The 23,157-nt window shown below is 35.7% G+C and overlaps 1 protein-coding gene across 1 annotated transcript; it reads left to right on the top strand.

Annotated features, from left to right (window-relative positions):
- The first annotated feature begins 1,935 nt into the window (after positions 1-1,935).
- Positions 1,936-19,691, top strand: exoc3 (exocyst complex component 3). Its single transcript, XM_067363744.1, has 13 exons — positions 1,936-2,074; positions 2,988-3,164; positions 3,247-3,466; positions 4,716-5,397; positions 10,297-10,414; positions 10,807-10,932; positions 11,027-11,127; positions 11,225-11,335; positions 12,843-12,984; positions 13,078-13,200; positions 14,699-14,860; positions 17,836-17,957; positions 18,444-19,691. Exons 2-13 carry the CDS (start codon positions 3,021-3,023, stop codon positions 18,637-18,639), a joined length of 2,247 nt encoding a protein of 748 aa, XP_067219845.1. The 5' UTR covers positions 1,936-2,074; positions 2,988-3,020; the 3' UTR covers positions 18,640-19,691.
- Positions 19,692-23,157: the final 3,466 nt, after the last annotated feature.

The raw sequence follows: 23,157 nt of genomic DNA, 5'->3' as shown, positions 1-23,157 counted from the left end.
TCAACATTGCTTATCAGTTATAGTGCTTGCAAGGTGTATAGATATCTTCTTTCTGTTCTTTTAATTCAGCCCAAATTGCTTAATGTAGAAACATTTTTGTTGATAATTTCAAGTCTAATGTCTTAGGTGCGTCTGAAATTTAAAGGTGCCATAGAATTGAAAATTGAATTTACCTTGGCATAGATGAATAACAAGAGTTCATTACATGGAAATGACATACAGTGAGTCTCAAACACCATTGTTTCCTCCTCCTTATGTAAATCTCTTTTTTTTTTTTTTAAAAGACCTCCGAAGAACAGGCGAATCTTAACATAACACTGACTGTTACGTAACAGTCAGGATCATTAATATGTATGCCCCCAATATTTGCATATGCCAGCCCATGTTCAAGGCATTAGACAAGGGCAGGCAGTAGCTATTAAAATCTGGATCTGTGCACAGCTGAATCATCAGACTAGGTAAGCAAGCAAGGAAAATAGCGAAAAATGGCAGATGGAGCGATAATAACTGACATGATCCATGATATCATGATATTTTTAGTGATATTTGTAAATTGTCTTTCTAAATGTTTCGTTAGCATGCTGCTAATGTACTGTTAAATGTGGTTAAAGTTACCATCGTTTCTTACTGTATTCACGGAGACAAGAGCCGTCGTTATTTTCATTATTAAACACTTGCAGTCTGTATAATGCACAAACACTTCATTCTTTATAAATCTCTCCAAAAGTGTGTAATGTTAGCTTTAGCCACGGAGCACTATCAAACTCATTCAGAATCAAATGTAAACATCCAAATAAATACTATACTTACATGATCTGATGCATGCATGCAGCATGCGTGACGAACACTTTGTAAAGATCCATTTTGAGGGTTATATTAGCTGTGTGAACTTTGTTTATGCACTGTATGATAGAGTCACGAGCTCGGGGGCGGGGAACGCGAGCATTCAAAGGGGAAGCAGCCTGAACCTACTGTAAACCAATTATTTTTCGCCTTGCAAGCAGTGGTATTTACCTCAGGACATACAAAAGTTGTTAGAAAAGTTATATTAGATCATTTAATCAGACTGTTTAATCAAATACAATACTCAGGTTGTCTTCAGATATATTTTTGAAAAGATGTTTTGTATTTTGTCACTTTTAGGTACAGATTTTGGACTTGCATATATGTCATATTCATGAGGTAAAAGTGTGTACAGACAAATAAAGATCATATTGCATTTTAGATTTTGTTTTTGTGTTTTTTTTTTTCCTCCCTAAGTGCATAAACATGCATTTTCTTTTGTATCATGGAATTATTCATATTTATCTTTTTGTGGTAAGTAGTCATAACTAAGGAAACATGTTTGTATTCATGCTACATGGGAGCAGATTTGTTTTGTACAGCTTTGAATTTACGTTTGTTTAAAAATTTGTTACACAATTTTATGCTAAACTAACCCATACAAAGTATATAGATTTATAGATATAGATAAACATGCTTTATCTATCCCAGACTGCAAAACCTTTGTTGATCAAAGCGTTGTATTGTTAAAATAATTTATCTTAATATTAGAATTAATTATTTCCTTCCAAAGTTTTAACACTTTATTTGTGCATGTAAAGCTTCTGTTAATCTTTTAATAGCAATTTATCTATTGGGCAGCAATGTTTGTGTTTAAACATGCCTCTGTCTCTAATTTTCTCTGTTTAGTTTGATTTTATACAGCTCCTAATCTAAACATAATAAATGCATGAATGTTAAATGCATAACTTTCAAATATATATTGGACCCATTGAATATTGCAGAAAAGGGCACAATACACAATGGGAAAATAATTAAATTGTCAACATCTGCTCGTGTTGCCCCTCATGATCTGTGAAATGTTATTTGCGTAAAGCTTGCGCACAGTTGATGCTCTCGGCACAGGCGCAGTGAGCTGCGGCCGTCATCTGACTGATGTGTGAGTGTTGGGCGGCACCAGGAAGACGCAGCTGTTATGACAGTAGATGAACAAAATAAACATACATGAAAATAAAATATCAATGAACGGATTATAACATCTCACAGCTCGTAAAACGAACACTACGTCTGGGTAAGTACATTCACATGACCTCGAGAATTTAACGATATATAACGGTTAACTTACATGGAAGAAGCGCAGACCTCTGAATGCTAATGTAGTTAGCCAGGTAGCTTCTGTCACTGTTGGCCTTTCTGCACAGAAATCAGCGCGATGTATGCGATTATTGCAATAAATGAAACAGATTACAGTTTTATTGATCTTTTCCCTAAACCATACCCATTTCGAGCAGGTGTACGTAACTATCTTTATTTGTTTGTGTCAGCCTGGTTACTGCATGTTTAACCAGCTGCAAACAAATACAAACACAGGTATACAAATGCACAAATATATGAATATTAGTAACAAAACACACCAAATATTAAATTACGTACACAGCATGTATACAAAGAACAAGTACAATTTCAGTGCATCGGAGTTATTATAGATAAAATCATAAAAAAATAAAATAAAATAAAATAAAAAAAGAATTAAACTGAAATAACAAAGTATAACAAAACTCAAACTTATTATTTATCTTGATTTTTATAATTTTAACAGTTTATCTTGATGTATTAAAATAACTAAAACTAACACTGAACAAAAATTATTAAAACTATAAAAAAAATGTAATAACTATATAGACAAACAAATAAACAAAACGTGGTAAAAACAACACAATTTTAAGCTAAAATTGAAATGAAAATATCAGAAAAATATATATAAAAGGGAAAATAAAATAAAAACTAATTCTAAATTTGAATAAAAGCTATAATATTATCCTAAAATAACACTGCATTGTTATTAAATATTATACTTACTGTTTCTGGGACATTTAAGTTGCTATTTTAATCACTTTGAGTACAATTAACCTTTGTTGTTTGGGTTGGGTCATTCAGTACCTTTTGATCCGCACTCTTAAACCTTGCTGGTTTTGTCATTTTAGTACCTTCAACCCTGTAATTTGGGATCGGTTACTATGGAGGAGACGAACAGAGAGGCCGTTGCCACGGCGGTGCAGAGGGTTGCTGGGATGCTGCAGCGCTCTGACCAGCTGGACAAAGTGGAGCAGTACAGACGGAGAGAGGCGCGGAAGAAAGCATCAGTGGAAGCAAGATTAAAGGTGACGCTATTTCCATTTAACCCTCTGATGATCTGGGGAATGCTTTTATCAGTTCATTAAACCAAACCATGCTCTTCATCAGGCTGCCATTCAGTCTCAGTTGGATGGGGTACGAACAGGCCTCACGCAGCTCCATAATGCTCTGTGTGATGTGAAAGACATCCAGAACTCTCTGGCAGACGTCAGTAAAGACTGGAGGCAGAGCATCAACACCATCGAGAATCTGAAGGACGTGAAAGACGCTGTGGTTCAGCACAGTCAGCTGGCTTCAGCCGTGGAGAACCTCAAAAACATTTTCTCAGGTGAGGCCTTATGCTTGCATGATTAATGTACGGGATCAAAATAATATCAGTAGTTGGGTTTCACTAGTTGGAGATTAAAAAACTAGGATCTGTTTTTCAGTTAAGTGCAGATTAACAAGTTTGTTTTTCCCAATTTTTAATAATTTAGCATATTTATTTACTTAATAATAATAATAATAATAATATTGGTATTTTAAGATAGTGTCTTTTTTCTGTAGACAACACTTTGTTCATTTTTCTCCTACAATATTTGTATTTATTTCTACTATGTATGTATGTATTTATTTATTTATTTTTAATATTTATTAGCTGTTTTTTGTGTGATTTTGCATTCACATGTTGTTTTTCTGTTTTTAATATATGAATTAATATGTATTTATTTATTTTTTTATTTAAAAAAAATAATTTATTTTAATATATACAATTAAATGTATTAGCTATTTATCAGGTGATTGCACATTTACAAGTTTTTTTTCAGTTAATTGCAAATTAACAGTTTGTTTTCCACAATTTTTAGTCATTTAGCATATTTATTTTACTTAGTAATAATATTGTTATTATTTTTCTAAGATCATGTCTGTTTTTGTCTATAGATAACACTTTAAGATTATTTTTTTCCAACAATATTTGTATTTATTTATTTTTAATATTTGTTAGCTGATTTGTTTGTGCATTCACATGTTGTTTTTCTATTTTTAATATATAATTACTGTCTATTTATTTTAATTTTATTTATAAAATAAAATAATTATTTATTTAATATATAAAATAAAAAGTTCTTAGCTATTTATCAGGTTATTGCACATTTACAGGTTGTTTTCAACAACAATATTTTAATCAGTTTTACTAATGTATTTATTTAGCTAGTTAATTTTAAAGATATATTTATTAGCCGTTTATTTTTGAGTTGAGTTGACATGTTGTTTTTCCAAAAATATCAAACGTATTTTTTGAAAATATGACTAACATATTTAACATATTAACATATTTAAAAATATAAACATTTTTATTTTTAGCTAGTTTATTATTATTATTATTATTATTATTTTTACTATTTATTAGCCATTTTCAGGTGTTTGCACATTTATAGGTTGTTTTTCAAAACAAATATTTCAGTAATTTTTACTACTTGAATATTTATTTATTTATTTTAAAAAAATATTTATTAGCTGATTTCAGTTGATTAGACGCTATATTGGTATAATTTGCATTTATTGACAATGCACCCACATTTAATCTCTCTTCACAGTACCTGAGATTGTACGAGAGACCCACGAACTGATCGAACAGGGTGAACTGCTTCAAGCTCACCGGAAGCTAATGGACCTGGAGTGCTCCCGCGACGACCTCATGTATGAGCAGTACCGCATGGACAGCAAGAACGTCCATGACATGAACCTCATTCGTAGCTATTTCGGCCAGGTGCAGGGCCTGTCGGAGGAACTCTCCAAACAACTCTGGATGGTCCTCCAACGCGCCATGGTCACCGTCCGCCGCGACCCCACCATGCTGGTGTCTGTGGTTCGAATCATCGAGCGCGAAGAAAAGATTGACCGCAAGATGCTGGACCGTAAGAAGCAGACTGGGTTCATCCCACCCGGGAGGCCCAAATGCTGGAAAAACCGCATGAATGAAGTCCTAGAGGGCACCGTGAGCGGTCGCATCGAGAGCACGCAGTCAGAAACACGTGAGTCTGACAAAATGTGGTTGGTGAGGTTGCTGGAGATCACTAGGAAGTATGTACTGGACGACCTGATCGTGGTGAAGAACATGATGGTACAGTGCTTCCCTCCACACTACAACACCTTCCAGGTATTCTTCGACCTCTATCATAAGTCGGTGTCAGCACGGGTGCAAGAGCTTGCAGCAGAGGATCTAGAAGCCAATGAGATTGTGTCTCTTCTCACATGGGTCCTCAACACCTATAAAAGGTAAGATACAAGTGGACTGCATTTATCGCAGTACTTGAGTGCTCTGAAGTGACAGCAATCATTGTGAAAAATGAATAATTATGACTTTTAAACTAATATTTGTAATGCACATTGTGTGATATCTTGCAGTACAATTACTTAAAGTGTAACTTTGCCGATTTTCAACCCGCTTTGTATTGTTACAATGTTGGTAGTTTATGTAAATGAACAATGTTTACTCTTTCTCAGTATTACCTGGACCGATAATTCCCATATATTTGTCAGCCAAAGTCTGCTGGATGACACAAAACACTCCAGAGCCTTAATGAAAACTACAGATTGTACTTCCGCATTTTTGTATCCCCGCCCACGGACCTGATGGCCTAAACCACTGTGTTCATGGTCATCCAGTTTGAAATGTTGACTACAAACTGAAATTCACTCTCTCCCGCTAAATGTTTACTCTTTGAATTCTTGTACCCGGGAACAATACAACTCGACACCATTATGACTAAAAGTTTGCTAAGAAGTATTTCCTACTAAAGCAAGGCAGTATTTGACTCTAGTCAAGCATATCCATAGCAGACTGGTGGGAGTGGCCTTGTACCGCATCATGCCCAGTGCATTATGGGTGTTGAAGTTTTCCTACCTATTTAGCAAAAGGGAACACAAAAGCCTTTTTTCTGTGTTTTCTCTAGTCAGGTAGCACCATTTTCAACAAAATTCTTTGCTTTCTACTGTATTGGCAGCCAAGTTTTAATGAAAGCCCATTTTGCCAGCAGTGAAGTACCCCTTTAAAGTTGAGACTATAACTGTATAAAGCACATTGTATTATGGCAGTCCCGATTCCAAAAAAGTTGGGACACTGTACAAATTGTGAATAAAAACATAATGCAATGATGTGGAAGTTTCAAATTTCAATATTTTATTCAGAATACAACATAGATGACATATCAAATGTTTAAACTGCGAAAATGTATCATTTTAAGGGAAAAATACGTTGATTTTAAATTTCATGGCATCAGCACATCTCAAAAAAAGTTGGGACAAGGCCATGTTTACCACTGTGTGGCATCCCCTCTTCTTTTTATAACAGTCTGCAAACGTCTGGGGACTGAGGAGACAAGTTGCTCAAGTTTAGGAATAGGAATCCCATTCTTGTCTAATACAGGCTTCTAGTTGCTCAACTGTCTTAGGTCTTCTTTGTTGCATCTTCCTTTTTATGATGCGCCAAATGTTTTCTATGGGTGAAAGATCTGGACAGCAGGCTGGCCATTTCAGTACCCGGATCCTTCTTCTACGCAGCCATGATGTTGTAATTGATGCAGTATGTGGTCTGGCATGTCATGTTGGAAAATGCAAGGTCTTCCCTGAAAGAGACGATGTCTGGATGGGAGCATATGTTGTTCTAGAACTTGGATATACCTTTCAGCATTGATGGTGCCTTTCCAGATGTGTAAGCTGCCCATGCCACACGCACTCATGCAACCCCATACCATCAGAGATGCAGGCTTCTGAACTGAGCGCTGATAACAACTTGGGTTGTCCTTGTCCTCTTTAGTCCGGATGACATGGCATCCCAGTTTTCCAAAAAGAACTTCAAATTTTGATTCGTCTGACCACAGAACAGTTTTCCACTTTGCCACAGTCCATTTTAAATGAGCTTTGGCCCAGAGAAAACACCTGCGCTTCTGGATCATGTTTAGATATGGCTTCTTTTTTGACCTATAGAGTTTTAACCGGCAACGGTGAATGGCACGGTGGATTGTCTTCACTGACAATGTTTTCTGGAAGTATTCCTGAGCCCATGCTGTGATTTCCATTACAGTATCATTCCTGTATGTGATGCAGTGCCGTCTAGGGGCCCGAAGATCACAGGCATCCAGTATGGTTTTCCGGCCTTGACCCTTGCGCACAGAGATTGTTCCAGATTCTCTGAATCTTTGGATGATATTATGTACTGTAGATGATGACAACTTCAAACTCTTTGCAATTTTTCTCTGAGAAATTCCTTTCTGATATTGCTCCACTATTTTTCACCGCAGCATTGGGGGAATTGTTGATCCGCTGCCCATCTTGACTTCTGAGAGACACTGCCACTCTGAGAGGCTCTTTTTATACCCAATCATGTTGCCAATTACCTAATAAGTTGCAAATTGGTCCTCCAGCTGTTCCTTATATGTACATTTAACTTTTACGGACTCTTATTGCTACCTGTCCCAACTTTTTTGGAATGTGTGGCTCTCATGAATTCCAAAATGAGCCAATATTTGGCATGACATTTCAAAATGTCTCACATTCAACATTTGAGATTTTATCTATAGTTCTACTGCGAATAAAATATAAGTTTATGACATTTGTAAATTATTGCATTCCTTTTTTATTCACAATTTGTACATTGTCCCAACTTTTTTGGAATCGGGTTTGTAATAATAATAATTCCTTACATTTATATGCTGCTTTTCTGGGTACTCAAAGCGCTTTACATACGGAAGGGGGAATCTCCTCAACCACCACCAATGTGCAGCATCCACTTGGATAATGCGACGGCAGCCATATTGCGCCAGAACGCCCACCACACACCAGCTTATTGGTGGAGACAAAGTGATGTAGCCAATCAGTGTATGGGGATGATTAGGAGGCCATGATGGACAGAGGCCAGTGGGCAAATTTGGCCAGGATGTCTGGGTAACACCCCTACTCTTTTCGAAGGACATCCTGGGATTTTTAACGACCACAGAGAGTCAGGACCTCGGTTTCCGTCTCATCCGAAAAACGGTGCTTTTTGACAGTATAGTGTCCCCATCACTATACTGGGGTGTTAGTTTTCCCAGGAAATCTCCCATCCAGGTACTAACCAGGCTCAACCCTGCTTAGCTTCAGTGGGTGACCAGTCTTGGGCTACAGGGTGATATGGCTGCTAGATTACACAACTTAAACATGTTTTTTCATCATTTTCCAGCAAAATTTTTTTATAAATGTATAGCTGTATTATTTCCAGCTGTTACTGCAAATAATAAACCTAGTAGATTTTCCTTGTAAAGAAAATATTTGTTTGATGGAAAACTACCCTTCATGATGTTGCAGTAGTTACTGTCCTAACTCAACATTGCATTCTTCAGTGGCAGATCAGTCTGTCAAAACGCAGCAGTGAGCAATTAGCTCAATGTTTAAAGCAAAGCAGAGCAGCAGCACAGCTTTGGGTGCTTAATCTGACTGATGGACTCAAAACAGACCATCACATTGCGTGCGCTCACAGGATTGGAGTCAGGAAGATTAATGCACTGATGTGCAGGAGAGAGAGACAGACTGTTTTAGTGCTGTTTTACATGCTAAAGTAAGGTAGTAGGACATGTTGGGATGCATTATGGACTAGGCATTGCATCCATACGTATTATTTCATATTTATATACTATATAGTATTTTGAATTAGCTTTCATTTTTATATTTTCAGTTTTTATTGTAATTTTAGTTGAGTTAGTTAAGTTTTAGTAATTACGTTATGGGATTTTGTTATTCCTATAACTTTTTTGTATATTTCTATTTAGCTTTTAAATATTTTTATTTCAGTTTAGTCATTTTAGTACTTCAACTCACATTATTTTTAGTTTTTTTAAATAATTAGTTTATTTTTCATGTCATTTATAATTTATTTTTCAGCTTTAATGATTTTTAATAGTAATAGTTAGCAGTAACAGAATGTCTGTCCATAGGAATAATTGTGATTTTATGCTATAAAGATCTTATTCTCATCATATTTCACACCAAAAAGGGAAGAAATAAGAAACTATATTTAAATGAAGCTTATTTTAGTACCAAAAATGTTGGGCATTGTAACATTATTTTCATGACAATTACTGGAAGTACATTTTCCCTGCACACTCTCACCTAACTTTAATTCCAGAATCAACAGTTCTTTGCAGTAGGGGTGAAACGGATCACAATTGTATGGAGGACCAGGAGTGCCATTTAAAAATAAAATGACGAATCAGTTAATAAATGTAATACTTCAAACATAAAAATGTATGTAAATTAATCAATTTTTATATGGGCAAATTAATAGACATATTTAAAGTTGTTTATTTAATTTCTGTTTTTAAATGTTGTTTAATAAAACAATAAAACAATAATTTTTGAATGTATAAATAAATAGACAAATTTGAAATGGGATATTTATTTCATTTTTTAAAACGCAGATCAATAAAACAATAAAAAGTATATTAGTAAATCATTTTAAATGCGCATTTAAATCGCTTTTTTAAAAAGAATTTGGCAAATGCTTTTCTTTCTCTATTTACCAATTGCTTTTCTTTGTCGGTTTGACAAATGCTTTTCTTTATCCATTTGTCAGCCGAGTGGTAAAATGCCATTGGACAGTACACACGTGGTAGCAACCAATCAACTTTCGCCTCAATTTGAAGAGCCAATCCTCTCTCACTTGTAACACTCACTGTCATTGGACAGTTAGTACGGTGACCGGGAGGGGACATATAAACTCGTGGGAATGTGATAATATGTTGTGGCCACAAGATTCTTCGTTTTATTTTTAAGTGGCACTCCTGGTCCTCCATACAATTGATCTGTGATCCGTACGGACCAGGTCGCATGTGATTCACAAATTAATTGCAAAGTTTATCATTTGCACGTCTTTTGTCTTGGTAATTTACACATTCAGGCAATTTTAAACTACTTCAGCACAAGAAGAGGCGAAAGGGAACTCAATTCGGTATTCGCACGCTGTTATCTGTGCGCAGAACCGCACACACTCAAAGTGCACACCGCACACAGAGAGGCGCATTTCAGATAGCGCACAAACACCGAAATGAAGTAAAGACATTTTTCTTACATTGACAAAGAGCAGAAACGGGTGTAATTCTCATGGGTTCGTGTGAGTGTGATGTCTGATTCTGTCTCTGGCAGTGTGGATATGATGGGTCATCCTGATCTGCAGCCCGAGTGTGACGTCAAGCAGTTGGAGCCGCTGTTGCCCGAAAATGTGGTGGATGATTTGCTGGGCAAATACCTCAAGACGTTCACTGTGAGTCCCTCAAGTCTGCAGCACTGGCTTAAAAATAATAATATATCAGCCTTTAATTTTAGAGTTTAGTGTTTCCTTTTGAAATATTGTCAGTGCTGGGTAGTAGTTGATTATATGTAATCTGGATTACATAAGCAGATTCAAAAATGATGTACTTGTAAAAGATTATCCTATTCAAATCTATGTGATAAACAAGTGAAGGCTAAAAAGTCATAGAGAAGTAATCAGAAAGTAGTCAGATTATATTAGCTAAAATGTGTAATGTAATAGATTACGTTACTTGGATTCATTAATAGACTACAATTTGTAAGTAATCTACCCAGCACTGAATGTTGTGTGTGCGCCAGCATTGTCAGTTCAGCAGGTCTTTATTGTTTTCCAATTCTCTCCAGTCAAACATCACAGGCTGGCTGCGCAAAGCTCTGGAAACAGATAAGAAAGACTGGCAGAAGGAGACGGAGCCTGAGGCCGATCAGGATGGCTACTACCAGACCACCTTACCTGCTATTGTCTTCCAGGTACAACAACTTCAATCTGGCCTCGTACTTTATGCATGCGTTATCTTAATCGATATGAGATCTTCCTTTAATTCACGTCCTTCTTCATCCTCAGATGTTTGAGCAGAATCTCCAGGTGGCCGCGCAGATCAATGTGACCTTTAAAGAGCAGGTGCTAAAAGTCTGTCTGAAGCAGATGAACTCGTTCCTAGTAAGGTATTGTGATCTCAGACTGCCCATTTCCTTTTGTTTTTTCCCCACCATTCGTTATTAAAGATGTTAGCTCAGTAACAGGCTTCATACGTGTATGCAGGTACAGAGAGGAGGCGATCGCCTATAAGGAGGAACATATGAAAGATCGTCAGCTTCCGCAGTGCTACGTTCAATACATGATTGCCATCATCAACAACTGTCAAACGTTCAAGTGAGAGTCTCTTAATCAAGTATTGAATGTTATTTTTTTTAAGTAACATTACATATTCCATGCTCCTTTAGAAGTTTTAAATTCAAATTTAAAGGGTTAGTTCACCCAAAAATGTAAATTACCTCATGATTTACTCACCCTCAAGCCATCCTAGGTGTGTATGACTTTCTTCTTTCAGGCGAATACAATCAGAGTTAGATTAAATATTGTCAAGCTTCCAAGCTTTATAATGGCAGTAAATAGAGGATGAGATTTTGAAGCCCAAAAAAATGCATCCACCCATCATAAAAGATATCCACACGGCTCCAGGGGCTTAATAAAGGCCTTCTGAAGTGAAGTGATGTGTTGTGTAAGAAAAATATCCATATTTAAAATTTTTAAAACTAAAATAACTACCTTCCAGCAGAATTTCATTTTTGGGTGAACTGCGAAATGCGGTTGATTTACTAAAGAATCCACAGTGACATACTGAATAGAAATAAGTAAAGCTCAACTGAAACATTCACATTGTTGAAAATAAACCATATTAATGGTAATGTTATTTTTATCCTGTTGTATCAGTCTTCTGTCTTTATCTCACTAACACGCCAGTGGGCGGGGCTAACATTGCAATGATGAAGTAGCTGTTGATTTCTTCTGCGGAGGTGGGGTTTCACCTATCTATGATAGGCACATTCCAGGATCAGTTGTTCAGTTGGTGTGGTGTCAATAAAAGCTTTTATTGGACTAGCAAGGAAGTTTTCAGTTCTGAAACATACAGGATATTCTTATAGTATGATGACCTCTTATCAAAAGCTCAAAGAAAAGTTGATTTCTCAATTCACGACCCCTTTAAATTTGATTTTAAGATCTTTGGATACCCTGCTATTTATTTTACAATATACTTTTTCTGGAAAATAATGCATTATTTTTGCTTATACTAGAGGGCTGTTGAACGTTCTGAGGCGTGCAGTTATTTTCAGGGAAATGCACAGCTAAAGTAGTTCCACGCAGGTCTTAATTTCAGTTATTTTAAAGGTCCTTACGGCCCACTACAGCAAAAGAGTACGGATGGACACATAATCACACAGAAACATGTTGTCAGCACCTCTCTGGTGATTCCATAAGTACAATAGTTTAACAACTTAAAAACTACATGACATTTCTCACTAGCGAGGTAATAGCAGCGCTGTTCTTGATGCAGGTAAACTTACAGTTTTGCTATTAGTAGAGACTCTGCTGCTGAATACTGTTGAGAGACGCTCAGACTCGGGTAATTCACACACTCTTAATATCTCTATCTCATAACTGCATTAATTACGGCATTAGTCTGCTATCGATGACAGAAAATAATGCACACCCTTCACCTGGTGTTGTGGCCTCATTACCACCTTGAGTGTCTATTATTTTCTAATAATTAAAGTATTCAACAGCCTGTCGTCAATTCCTTACATATTTTTACCATCAGTAATGGACTGCTAATGAACCGAACTAATGTTTTATTTAATGTCAATATGTTTGTTGTCAGGGAGTCTATAAATAGCCTAAAAAGGAAGTACTCTCAGTCAACTGAAACCACTCAGAACGACGCCACCATAGATAAGCTCCTGGATGATGTGGCCGGAGAGGGCTGCCAGTTCCTGCTAGATGAAGTCTTCCTGGATTTGGAGGTAAATGCGCTCATGTTGTGTACGGTCAGTTGTTGAGGTTTAGTGACTGGGATAAACATGCTAAATTTTGACTGTTTCTTGGTCTCTCGACAGAATCATCTTAATGAGCTGCTAACCCGGAAGTGGTTGACGGGCTCTCATGCTGTAGACACCATCTGTGTGACTGTGGAAGACTACTTTAACGACTTTGCCAAAATTAAAAAGCCGTATAATAAGGTTTGCACACTAAACTTATCAGAATAAGTGTCCCCTTATAGTAGATGAGTTTTATTTGTTGTTTTTATAAGATCAAAGAGCTGTTCCGTACAATCACGTATCATTACTGTTCAAAAGTTTGAGGAGTATTTTTCATATTTTCGAAAGAAGTCTCTTGTGCTCACCAAGGCTGCATTTATTTCATCAATAATAGTTATATTTTGAAATATTATTAGGATTTAAAATAACTGTTTTCTATTTGATTATATTTTAGAAGGTAATTCCTGTGATGCAAAGCTGAATCATGATCCTTCAAAAATCATTCTAATATGCTGATTTCTTGTTATTATCAATGTTTAAAACAGCTGTGCTGCTTAACATTTTAGTGGAATCCATGGTAAATTGTTTTCAGGATTCTTTGATGAATAGAAAGTTCAAATGAACAACATTTATTTGAAATAGAATTTTTTTGTAACATTATAAATGTCTTTACTGTCACTTTTGATCAATTTAATGTATCCTTGCTGAATAAAAGTGTTAATTTCGTTGTAAAAAATCTTACTAAACCTAAACTTTTGAGCAGTACACACCGTATATAGTAGTATTAAAGGATTAGTCCACTTTCAAATAAACTTTTCCTGATAATTTACTCACCCCCATGTCATCCAAGATGTCCATGTCTTTCTTTCTTCAGTCGAAAGGAAATTAAAGTTTTTGATGAAAACATTGCAGGATTTTTTTCCATATAGTGGACTTCAATGGGCACCAAACAGTTGAAGGTCAAAATTAGTTTCACTGCAGCTTCAAATTGTTCTACAGATGAGAAATAATGGTCTTATCTAGAGAAACAATCACTCATTTTCTAAAAAAAAATACATAAAATTATATACGTTTTAACCATAAATGCTCATCTTGAACTATCTCTCTTCTTCTTCTTCTCTGTTAGAATTCTGGCAGTGTAGACACTGCTAAGTGTATTACTGCCCTCCTCAGGTCAAGGTTTGAACTAAATTGTCATATACAATACGCTAGTTCAATAGTATATAACAATTAGTTCAAACTTTGACCTGTGGAGGGCAGTAATACACTTAGCATTGTCTACACTTCTGGAATTCTAATGCTCATCTTGAACTACCTCTCTTCTTCTTCTCTATTACTAATTTATGCATTTATGGTTAAAACGTATATAATTTAAATTTTTTTTCAGAAAATAAGCAATGGTTTCTCTAGGTAAGACCCTTATTTCTCATCTGGGATCTTGTAGAACGCTTTGAAGCTGCACTGAAACTGTAAATTTGACCTTCAACCATTTGGTGCCCATTGAAGTCCACTATATGGAGAAAAATCCTGGAATGTTTTCATCAAAAACTATAATTTCTTTTCGACTGAAGAAAGAAGGACATGAACATCTTGGATGACATGGGGGTGAGTAAATTATCATGAAAATTGTGTTTAAAAGTAAACTAATCCTTTAATGTGATTTTTACTGTTGTGATTTACTTCTGTGTGTGTTAAACAGGAAATGACGAGCAAGGCTCATCGGCGGGTGGTGGTGGAGTATCTGAAAGCCATCATGCAGAAGCGCATCTCGTTTAAGAATGCTGAAGAGAGGAAGGAGGGAGCAGACCGGATGATGAAAGAAGCGGATCAGTTCAAATTCCTCTTCAGGAAACTTTCTGCTGTGAGTCTCACTACAACAAAGACTCTCTAGACATTCTACTATAATCCAAGAAGTGAATCAGTGTTGTAATGTATTACAAAGTTGTTTTTTTTTTTTTTTTTTTATATCAAAGTCAGTGGTGGTTCCAGGCAATATAGGCAGCCACCTAGGGTAGCACAGAGCATTGTCTGTGCATGTGGCTTTCAAACACAATTTTCTTCTCTTCTTTATAGTTAATAATGTGCAGAATTCTCAGCACACAGGCAGATTTGCTTCAAAGTCACTCTCACTCAAATAATGACGCACGCTCTCATACACCATGTTCTCTTATGAATTGTCTCTGCTCTCCCTCATAAATTTTTTGGGTGTGTGCTCTTTCTCTAGAATTCTATTCTCTCCTGGATAATGTTGGCAGAAGTTATCAGAATAGACTTCCACAGTTGACAGTTAAATAGCTTAGCCTTTAAATTGTAAAGAAATTAAGGATCCATCTTTGAATGTCAAATAATTCCATGTAGCCTACAAATTTCAGTATCATTTTCAAGGTGATTTTAGTCAGCCAATTCTCATTATGTTGCTTGAGAAAGCCAACATAGTGAAATGCTATTTAAACTTAATTTTCTTCTTCTTCTGAGACTAAAAATGTTTTAACTCTAAAGGCCGGTTCACACAGAATGCGATTTTGCTGTTAAAAGGTGGGAGGCTCATTTTTAGTATGCTTTGTCATGCCTCTAACGGCAGCTGCAGTGATGCAATGACTTTATCAAACAGCGATTGGCTCTTTTAGTTAGAAGGCGGGACCATTCCGCCATATTGTGCATTGCAGTTTCTTCGATTCATAACTAATAGGAGTGAACTGTCTTTCTAAATCTATAGTCTTTGCTTTCATTCAGGGGCTCAAAACTTTTATGCAGTAACTCTATTTAACTGCCATGTTAAAACATGCCAGCAATGTGCTAATTCAGATTAACAGCATGTTAATTCATGCTAGTAATGTGCTAAACATGTTAGCAATGTGTTAATTGTAAAAAAAAAAAAAAAGCTAAAACATGTTAACAATGTGCTAAAACATGCTAGTAACATGTTAAATCATGTGTTAAAACTAGTGGTGGGCCGTTAACGGCGTTAACGTGCTGCGTTAACGCGAGACTCTTATCGGGCGATAAAAAAAATGTCGCCGTTAATCTCTTCTCAAAATTGGGTTGGGAGCTGGGTCTATTCTACGCAAGTTATGATGACTTTCACCTTGATATTTTAGCGCGGATGTATACCTAGCCGAACTGACCCTTCTCAAGACCCATCCGCCCCCCCTAGTTACTGTTGCTTTGGTCGACAAGCCGTGGTGCTGTCAGGCCCGTCACGTCACACAGTGATAAATGCATCACGGAGCAGAGGACACTGACAAGACAAAGCAGGTAACTTATGATATTTAACAAAGTCCCAGCTTTAAAACTGTGTAGTTTTTTAAGAAATTCAAACAATAAAACCTGTTTTCTTTAATGTGTCGTGACCATGGTCGTGACAGATTGCTGTAGCGCCTCAGCTCAAGAGGCTCGTAAACTGATCATCTCTTACTACGAGTCCATTTATAGCATCAAATAACCATGAATGAACATGAGAATCAGTGTTGTTTCAAACGCGGAAAGATGTCAATATACAAAATATAATATACAAAAGTATAACTCCACTGAGGTTAATCTTCTAACTCCTATCTGCTTTGTCGGACAAAATGGTGGATTACTTTTAGTCACTTGCTGCGTCCCAGTTCGCCTACTTATAGTACGCCATAAAATATGTACTCTTTCTGTGAACAAAAAGTACTTACTTTTGAGTGTGTAGCAAAAGAGTAGACAAGCTTTGGGACATACTATCACGTCATACAATTGCGTCTTTGCTCTCTGTCGCATCCAGTCACCGTAAACTGCCCTGTCAATCATCTTACATCCTCCACATTTCATTTAGCTAATTTCCTACCGTATCGGAGAGAAATGCAGCACGTTGATCTGCAGTCGCGAGTCTTTCATGTGGAGAACTCTCCTCATATTAATGCATAAAGATGCATTTAAAACTTAATGGCCAATCAGATCTTTATAAAAGTCCACATTGGTATTTGCAGATGAAAAATAACACGTATAACATTAAATAAATATTTTCTATCAGTTTGAACGGATTATTAGTCACTCAAACAACCTCTCAGCATTGATTGTGCATATTCGTCATGTTTTGTAGTTTTTAACACTTTTTACTCATGTTTGTAGTTCTGAACTGAATCCTCGTACAACGTGCAATGGGTTGTGGGCAATATTAGCCTTTATAGTGTGCACGGATCCACACTTCGAAAATCTACCGGAAATAGTAGACCATCCGGGGTCTTTTGGCATACTCTTTTCAACATACTATGCTTTGGCACACACTTATTTTAATCTCACATACTATTTAGGATGGATAGTATGGACATTGGGACGCAGGGACATTTTGGGTATCTCACATATTCTGAATGTCTTCGGCAGAATTCAAATGAGCCATTTTAATCTAGATTAATCTAGATTAATTCCAAAATTAATCTAGATTAAAAAAATTAATCTATGCCCACCTCTAGCTAAAACATTTATCATCTGTTTTCTGATAGACTGTATTGCCTTCAAAACCTTCAAACTTTAAAACTACTTTAAACTGAAAACTTATATACTTTTAAAACTTTTTCAGACTTTCTCAAGCCAACATCAAATTTCATCTTGACAAACTTTATCTAGTTTATTTTATTATTTAATAGTTATTTCAGCTAGATACTTATTATAAATAGGTTGCCTATGTATTAAATACTTTTAAATACTTTTGTATAGTTCTAAAGTATATCAACAAGATAAATGTTGTTACATATATTTTTGGGGGGCGACATGTCTGATTTCACCTAGGGCACCAAATAAGCCAGAACCGCTACTGATCTCAGCAACTTTTTAAAGTGCTTGTTTTAAAGCATATTTGTGTGTGCTCAGGGAGAGGACTCAGACCGGCTGTGTGATTCCATCAGTGCGATCGCCGAGGTCTTCAAACTGACCGATCCTGCGCTGCTCTACCTGGAGGTGTCCACCCTGGTGTCCAAATATCCTGACATCAGGTCAGACTTCAGACTTCTTCACATTAAAACATTGCAAAAAAACAAAATCCTAAAATTACTAGGGGAAAAAAATGAAATTATATAGTATTTTTTGTTGTATTTTATTTAATTTAAATTATGTTAGCCAAGATTTTTTGCATTGGGATGATGTTTCTGTGACAATTATCAATCATTACCAATTATCTAAATTACCATTTATTGAAAATTTAGACACATTCCAGTAATTTGAAATTGGAGGGAAAATTTACTTAAATTGTCATGAAAATGTCTGTTAAAAAAAAAAAAAAAATGTAATGCCCATTATCTTTCAGCAAAATATAGTTTCTCATTTCTTATGATTTTGTGGTGAAATGTCTTCAAGTTCACCTGTCAAAATATGTGAAGAGCTCAATTTCTCTTTATGTAACTCTATCTATCATTACCAGTGATTTGAATGGAGTATTACATTTAAACAAGGTCTTCGACTCTCTCTTCCTCTTTCATTAGAGAGGACCACATTGTGGCCCTGTTAGCTGTCCGTGGTGATGCCAGTCGAGAAATGAGACAGATGATCATAGAGACTCTGAACCAGAACAAACCATCCTCTTCCCCTGCGTATCAGCCGGTCTTCAAAGAAATCACCGTGCCATCCATGACCATGACCGCCATGACCTCTATGACTGTACCTAAACTGCTGAAATAATCTGACCCCTGGAGCCTTTACTAAGCCACAAACTGGCCAAAGAATGACTAAGAGACTCCACTAATGCACTTTGGAAATACATTGGGTGAAATACAGTGGATGATGTTGTGTGTTTGAATGGCAGCAGCTCATGAGGAGGTTGCTGTTTCTGCAGACGGCTTTGATGATTTATGATGACTTGATGTACAGAAACATTTCCAGGATTTATTTTTTAGACTGCCCTTTGTAAATGGTTAAAAGATGAATTAAAGGAATAATCACCCAAAAAATAAGTTCTAACAATTCAAGGTGTCATATGCATTCAGCTCATTCATTCATTCTCATGGATAGAAAGGATAGATAGGTCGCGTTTCATTTTTTTTTTTTTCACTAGAGTGCAACACTTTATGAACTGTAACAAACCACTGAATTCATCACTTCAGTTTTCATTTCAATAAAATCTTGATTAATCCTACGTGATCCACACAGAATGATGTATGATGTTGGATTAAACTACAGGTCATCTGTTTATACACACACACACGACCTGGATATGCCAGTTTATGAGGTGCTGGTGCAGAGTGCAGGCAGCTTGAATGACTATTCATATTTTAAATCATCCCTCCCTTCTCATTGGCTGGGCTCACCATGCATGTATAGGATGGGGGAGGAGCTCTGAGGGTTCCTAATGGGTGAGTGAGAAGAGACGTGCAGGATGAAAAATTATTGAAATCTTCATGTTAATGATACAATTTTGATTACACAGTGTGTAGCATTCTGCTTCCTGTTTTACATTAAGAATGAATTTGTCACATTATGCAGTATGCAATAAACAGTTCAAACAGCCACTTTGCTGTCAAGTATGTTTAATTCAGGCAGTGGTGCCCGGTTAAATTATTTACTTATTTTTTCATAGTTTTGTAAACAATGAATGAACTTTTTTTTATAGCATTTATTAACCTTTTTTAATATTAGCTAATAGAAATGTTCATGGTAGTTCACAGTACCTTGTCTAACAGGAAAATCTTTTGTTCTTAATGTAGGCTATTAGTAAATGATAAGATTAACATTAATCAAGATTAATAAATGCTATATATGTACTGTTCATTGTTAACTACATTACTTAACGTGAACTAACATTAACAAATACTGTAAATTGTTGCCCTGTTTTGTTTAAAAAATGTCTTGTTTGTCAGTAAAAATGTTCATAATCACGGTGGTTGTTGTTTCCAGAAATACACTACAATGATAGCGTATAGTGAATAATGAATTTATGAATTCACTACATTCGTGTTGTTTACATTATATGCACTTAGGCGCCTATTGCCAACAAAACACATTTGAAGCAATTTTATTCACAACCTGTGGTTCCAACTCATGACCAGGATCATTATCGCTGTGACCGCTCCTTTTTCAGTTTCAAACGATCTGTAAATCCAGTGTTGAACTGGGTCTTGTTTATAAAACCATAAGCACTGATCCCGAGGGCTCGAGCAGCCACAGAAAAACGTGAGATATTCTCCATTCATTTTAACCAATAAAAAATTTATTACAACTATCAGACACAACTTCAACCTTATTTTGATAGTCAGTTTATGCATGTGATAGTTGTGATGCATGCTGGGAGTTTTGTACTACTGTTCTCAGCATGCATTGCGACAAGACACTTTTGATTGTCACTATTGTTGAGATTCATGTGCTGATTCTTGATGTCTTTGTGTGTCATCTTAGAATAATTGTTGTGTTTTTTAATCTTCTGATCGGTTTTGTTCCATTATATAATTTCAGTGACGGTCGATTTTGTTCAGTTGCCAGATCTCAGTTGGCTTCATTTTGCTACAAGATTTCAAAGTCAATTTGTTCCTTTACAAGATCTCAATAGAAGTCAGTTTTGTTTCATTACAAGATTTAAATGACAGTCGGGTTTGTTGCTTTACAAGATTTTAATGACTGTCGGTTTTTCTTCTGCTATGAGATTTCAATGACGGTTGATTTTGTTACTTTACAAGATTGCAGTGATGACCTTTTGTTCCATTACTACATTTCAATAATGGTCGGTTTTGTGTAGTTATGAAATTTCAATGATAGTAAGTTTTGTTCTGTTACAAGATTTCAAGAATGGTCGGTTTCGTTTTATTACGAGATTTCATTGATGGTTGGTTTTGTTCCTTTATGAGATTTAAATGACGGCCAGTTTTGCTGGGTTATGATATTTCAATGATGGTCGGTGTTGCTGGGTTACGAAATCTCAATAATGGTCGGTTTTCAGTGTCAGTCAGTTTTGTTCTGTTATGAGATTTCAAAGACGGTTGGTTTTGTTTTATGACATTTCAGTGATAGTCGGTTTTGTTCCATTGTGAGATTTCAATGATGGTTGGTTTTATTCGGTTACGAGATAACGATGATGATTGTTTTATTGAGTTATGAGATTTCAGTGATGGCCGGTTTTGTTCGATTACGGGATCTCAAAGACTCAATGACAGTCGGTTTTCATTGTCAGTCAGTTTTGTTCAGTTACAAGATCTCAATGAAGTATGTTTTGTTCTTTTACGAGATCTTAATGACAGTTGGTTTTGTTCCATTATGAGATTTCAATGATGGTTGGTTTTATTCGATTATGAGATTCTAATGATGGTTGGTTTTGCTGGGTTATGAGATTTTAGTCTTAGTTTTGTTCCACTACAAGATTTCAATAACGGCTGTTTTTTTTTTTCTTTTCCATTATGAGATTTCAGTGTCACTCTGTTTTGTTCCCTAACAAGGTTCTGATGACAAGATTTCAATAACAGGTCATTTTTTCTGTTACAAGATTTCAATGACAATCAGCTTTGCTCTATTATGAGATTTCAATGACGGTTGGTTTTCGTTTCGTTACGAGATTTCAGTGACGGACGGTTTTGTTCCATTATGAGATTATATGACGGTCAGGTTTGTTTCATTATAAGAGTTTATTGATGGTTAATATTGTAATAATACTGTATTCTTTTATTAGATCTCAGTGACAGCCAGTTTTGTACCTTTACGAGATCTCAATGGTTGACAGTTTTGTATTGTTTTGAGATCTCAATGACAGTTGGTTCTGTTCCACTTTGAGATTTCTCATTGACAGTCTGTGTTTTTCCTTTTTGTTACAAGATCTCAATGAAAGTCAGTTTTGTTCGGTTGCTAGATTTCACCGATGGTCGGTATAGGCCTCAATACAGTATTGTTCTTTTATGAGATTTTGTCCATTACGAGATTTCAACAATGGTTGGTTTTGTTCGATCTTGCAAAGGAAAAAAACAATCCGTAATTGAAATCTCGTAAAAAAAACAAAACTGACTTTGCAAGTTTTCAGTGATGGCGTGTTTTTTTTTCCATTATGACATTTCAATTATGGCCGGTTGAAGGGAATTCAATGATGGACTTTTTTTTTTTTCTTTACGAGATCTCAATGATGGTAGGTTATTTTTTCCTTTTTTCCTTTATGAGATTTCAAAGACAGTCTGTTTTGTTTCTTTACCAAATTTCAATGATGGTTGATTTTAGTCCTAACTAGATCTCAATGATAGTCAGTTTTGTTCCTTTACAAGATCTCAATGGTTGACGGATTTGTTTTGTTATGAGATTTCAATGATGGCTGGTACTGTTCCCTTTCTTGATTTCAATGACGTCAGTTTTGTTCAGTTACGAGATCACAATGACTGGCTGTTTTTTTTCCCCCCCATTATGAGATTTCAGCGTTACTCAGTTTTGTTCCATAACAAGGTTTTGATGACGGTCTGCTTTGTTCCTTAAGATTTTAATGACAATTGGTTTTGTTCCATTATGAGATTTCTATGATGGTCAAGTTCAAAAGGATTCAAACTGTTGGTTTTTATGATGTATGTTCTGGGAATGTTCCCAGAACGTTCTGGGAACCAAAAATTGTTAGCTGGGATTTCACCAGAAATAATTTTGTTATTTATTTTCTCAACATTTCATATCTAATCAGCTCCTGACAGACAAGTTAATTATTATTTCAATCATCACTTTAATACCTAATATATTTACTTGAAGTACCCCCTGAGATTTAAAGTTAATAAGTTATTAAGTCAATAATCTAAAAACATTTGCAGGTTCTCTTATGTCGGTTAATGGTCACATGTCATCCAGGTAAACAACAAAAATATTTAATCCTATTTGTAAGTGTTTATTTTGATTTATTTTATTTTAAAATTATATAAATTTGACATTATAATTTAATTATCAGATTTTCATTAAACTGCACACCTTGCAGTTCCTTCACAAACCCCAGTCTGGGAAACCCTGACGTAATATAATTTTAATGCACTTCATGTTGTTGATAAAGAATGGAATGCAATTTTTCTCTTTGTATGTTTATATCAATATGATGAAAGATTATCCTTTTCAAATCAATAAGATAAACGAGTTAGATCAAAAGTAATCTAAAAGTAGTCCGATTATATGACCTAAAATGTGTCATTTGTGATTACATGACTAACTACAATTTGTCTCATGTAATTTGGAATCAGTAATCGACTACAATTTGTAAGTAAT

The sequence above is a fragment of the Chanodichthys erythropterus genome, chromosome 16 (genome assembly GCF_024489055.1).
Source record: "Chanodichthys erythropterus isolate Z2021 chromosome 16, ASM2448905v1, whole genome shotgun sequence".
Classification (NCBI taxonomy): domain Eukaryota; kingdom Metazoa; phylum Chordata; class Actinopteri; order Cypriniformes; family Xenocyprididae; genus Chanodichthys; species Chanodichthys erythropterus.
Note: the sequence above shows the minus strand (reverse complement) of the source record. Positions and strands in the feature narration are given on the sequence as shown.

What these genes read in the sequence shown, in the direction of transcription:
- exoc3 (XM_067363744.1), top strand. Translation starts at nt 3,021, where the DNA reads ATGGAGGAGACGAACAGAGAGGCCGTTGCCACGGCGGTGCAGAGGGTT. An exon ending in GTCCTCAACACCTATAAAAG is followed by an intron (nt 5,398 to 10,296) that starts GTAAGATACAAG and finishes TGTCTCTGGCAG; the next exon opens with TGTGGATATGATGGGTCATC. An exon ending in AACAACTGTCAAACGTTCAA is followed by an intron (nt 11,336 to 12,842) that starts GTGAGAGTCTCT and finishes GTTTGTTGTCAG; the next exon opens with GGAGTCTATAAATAGCCTAA.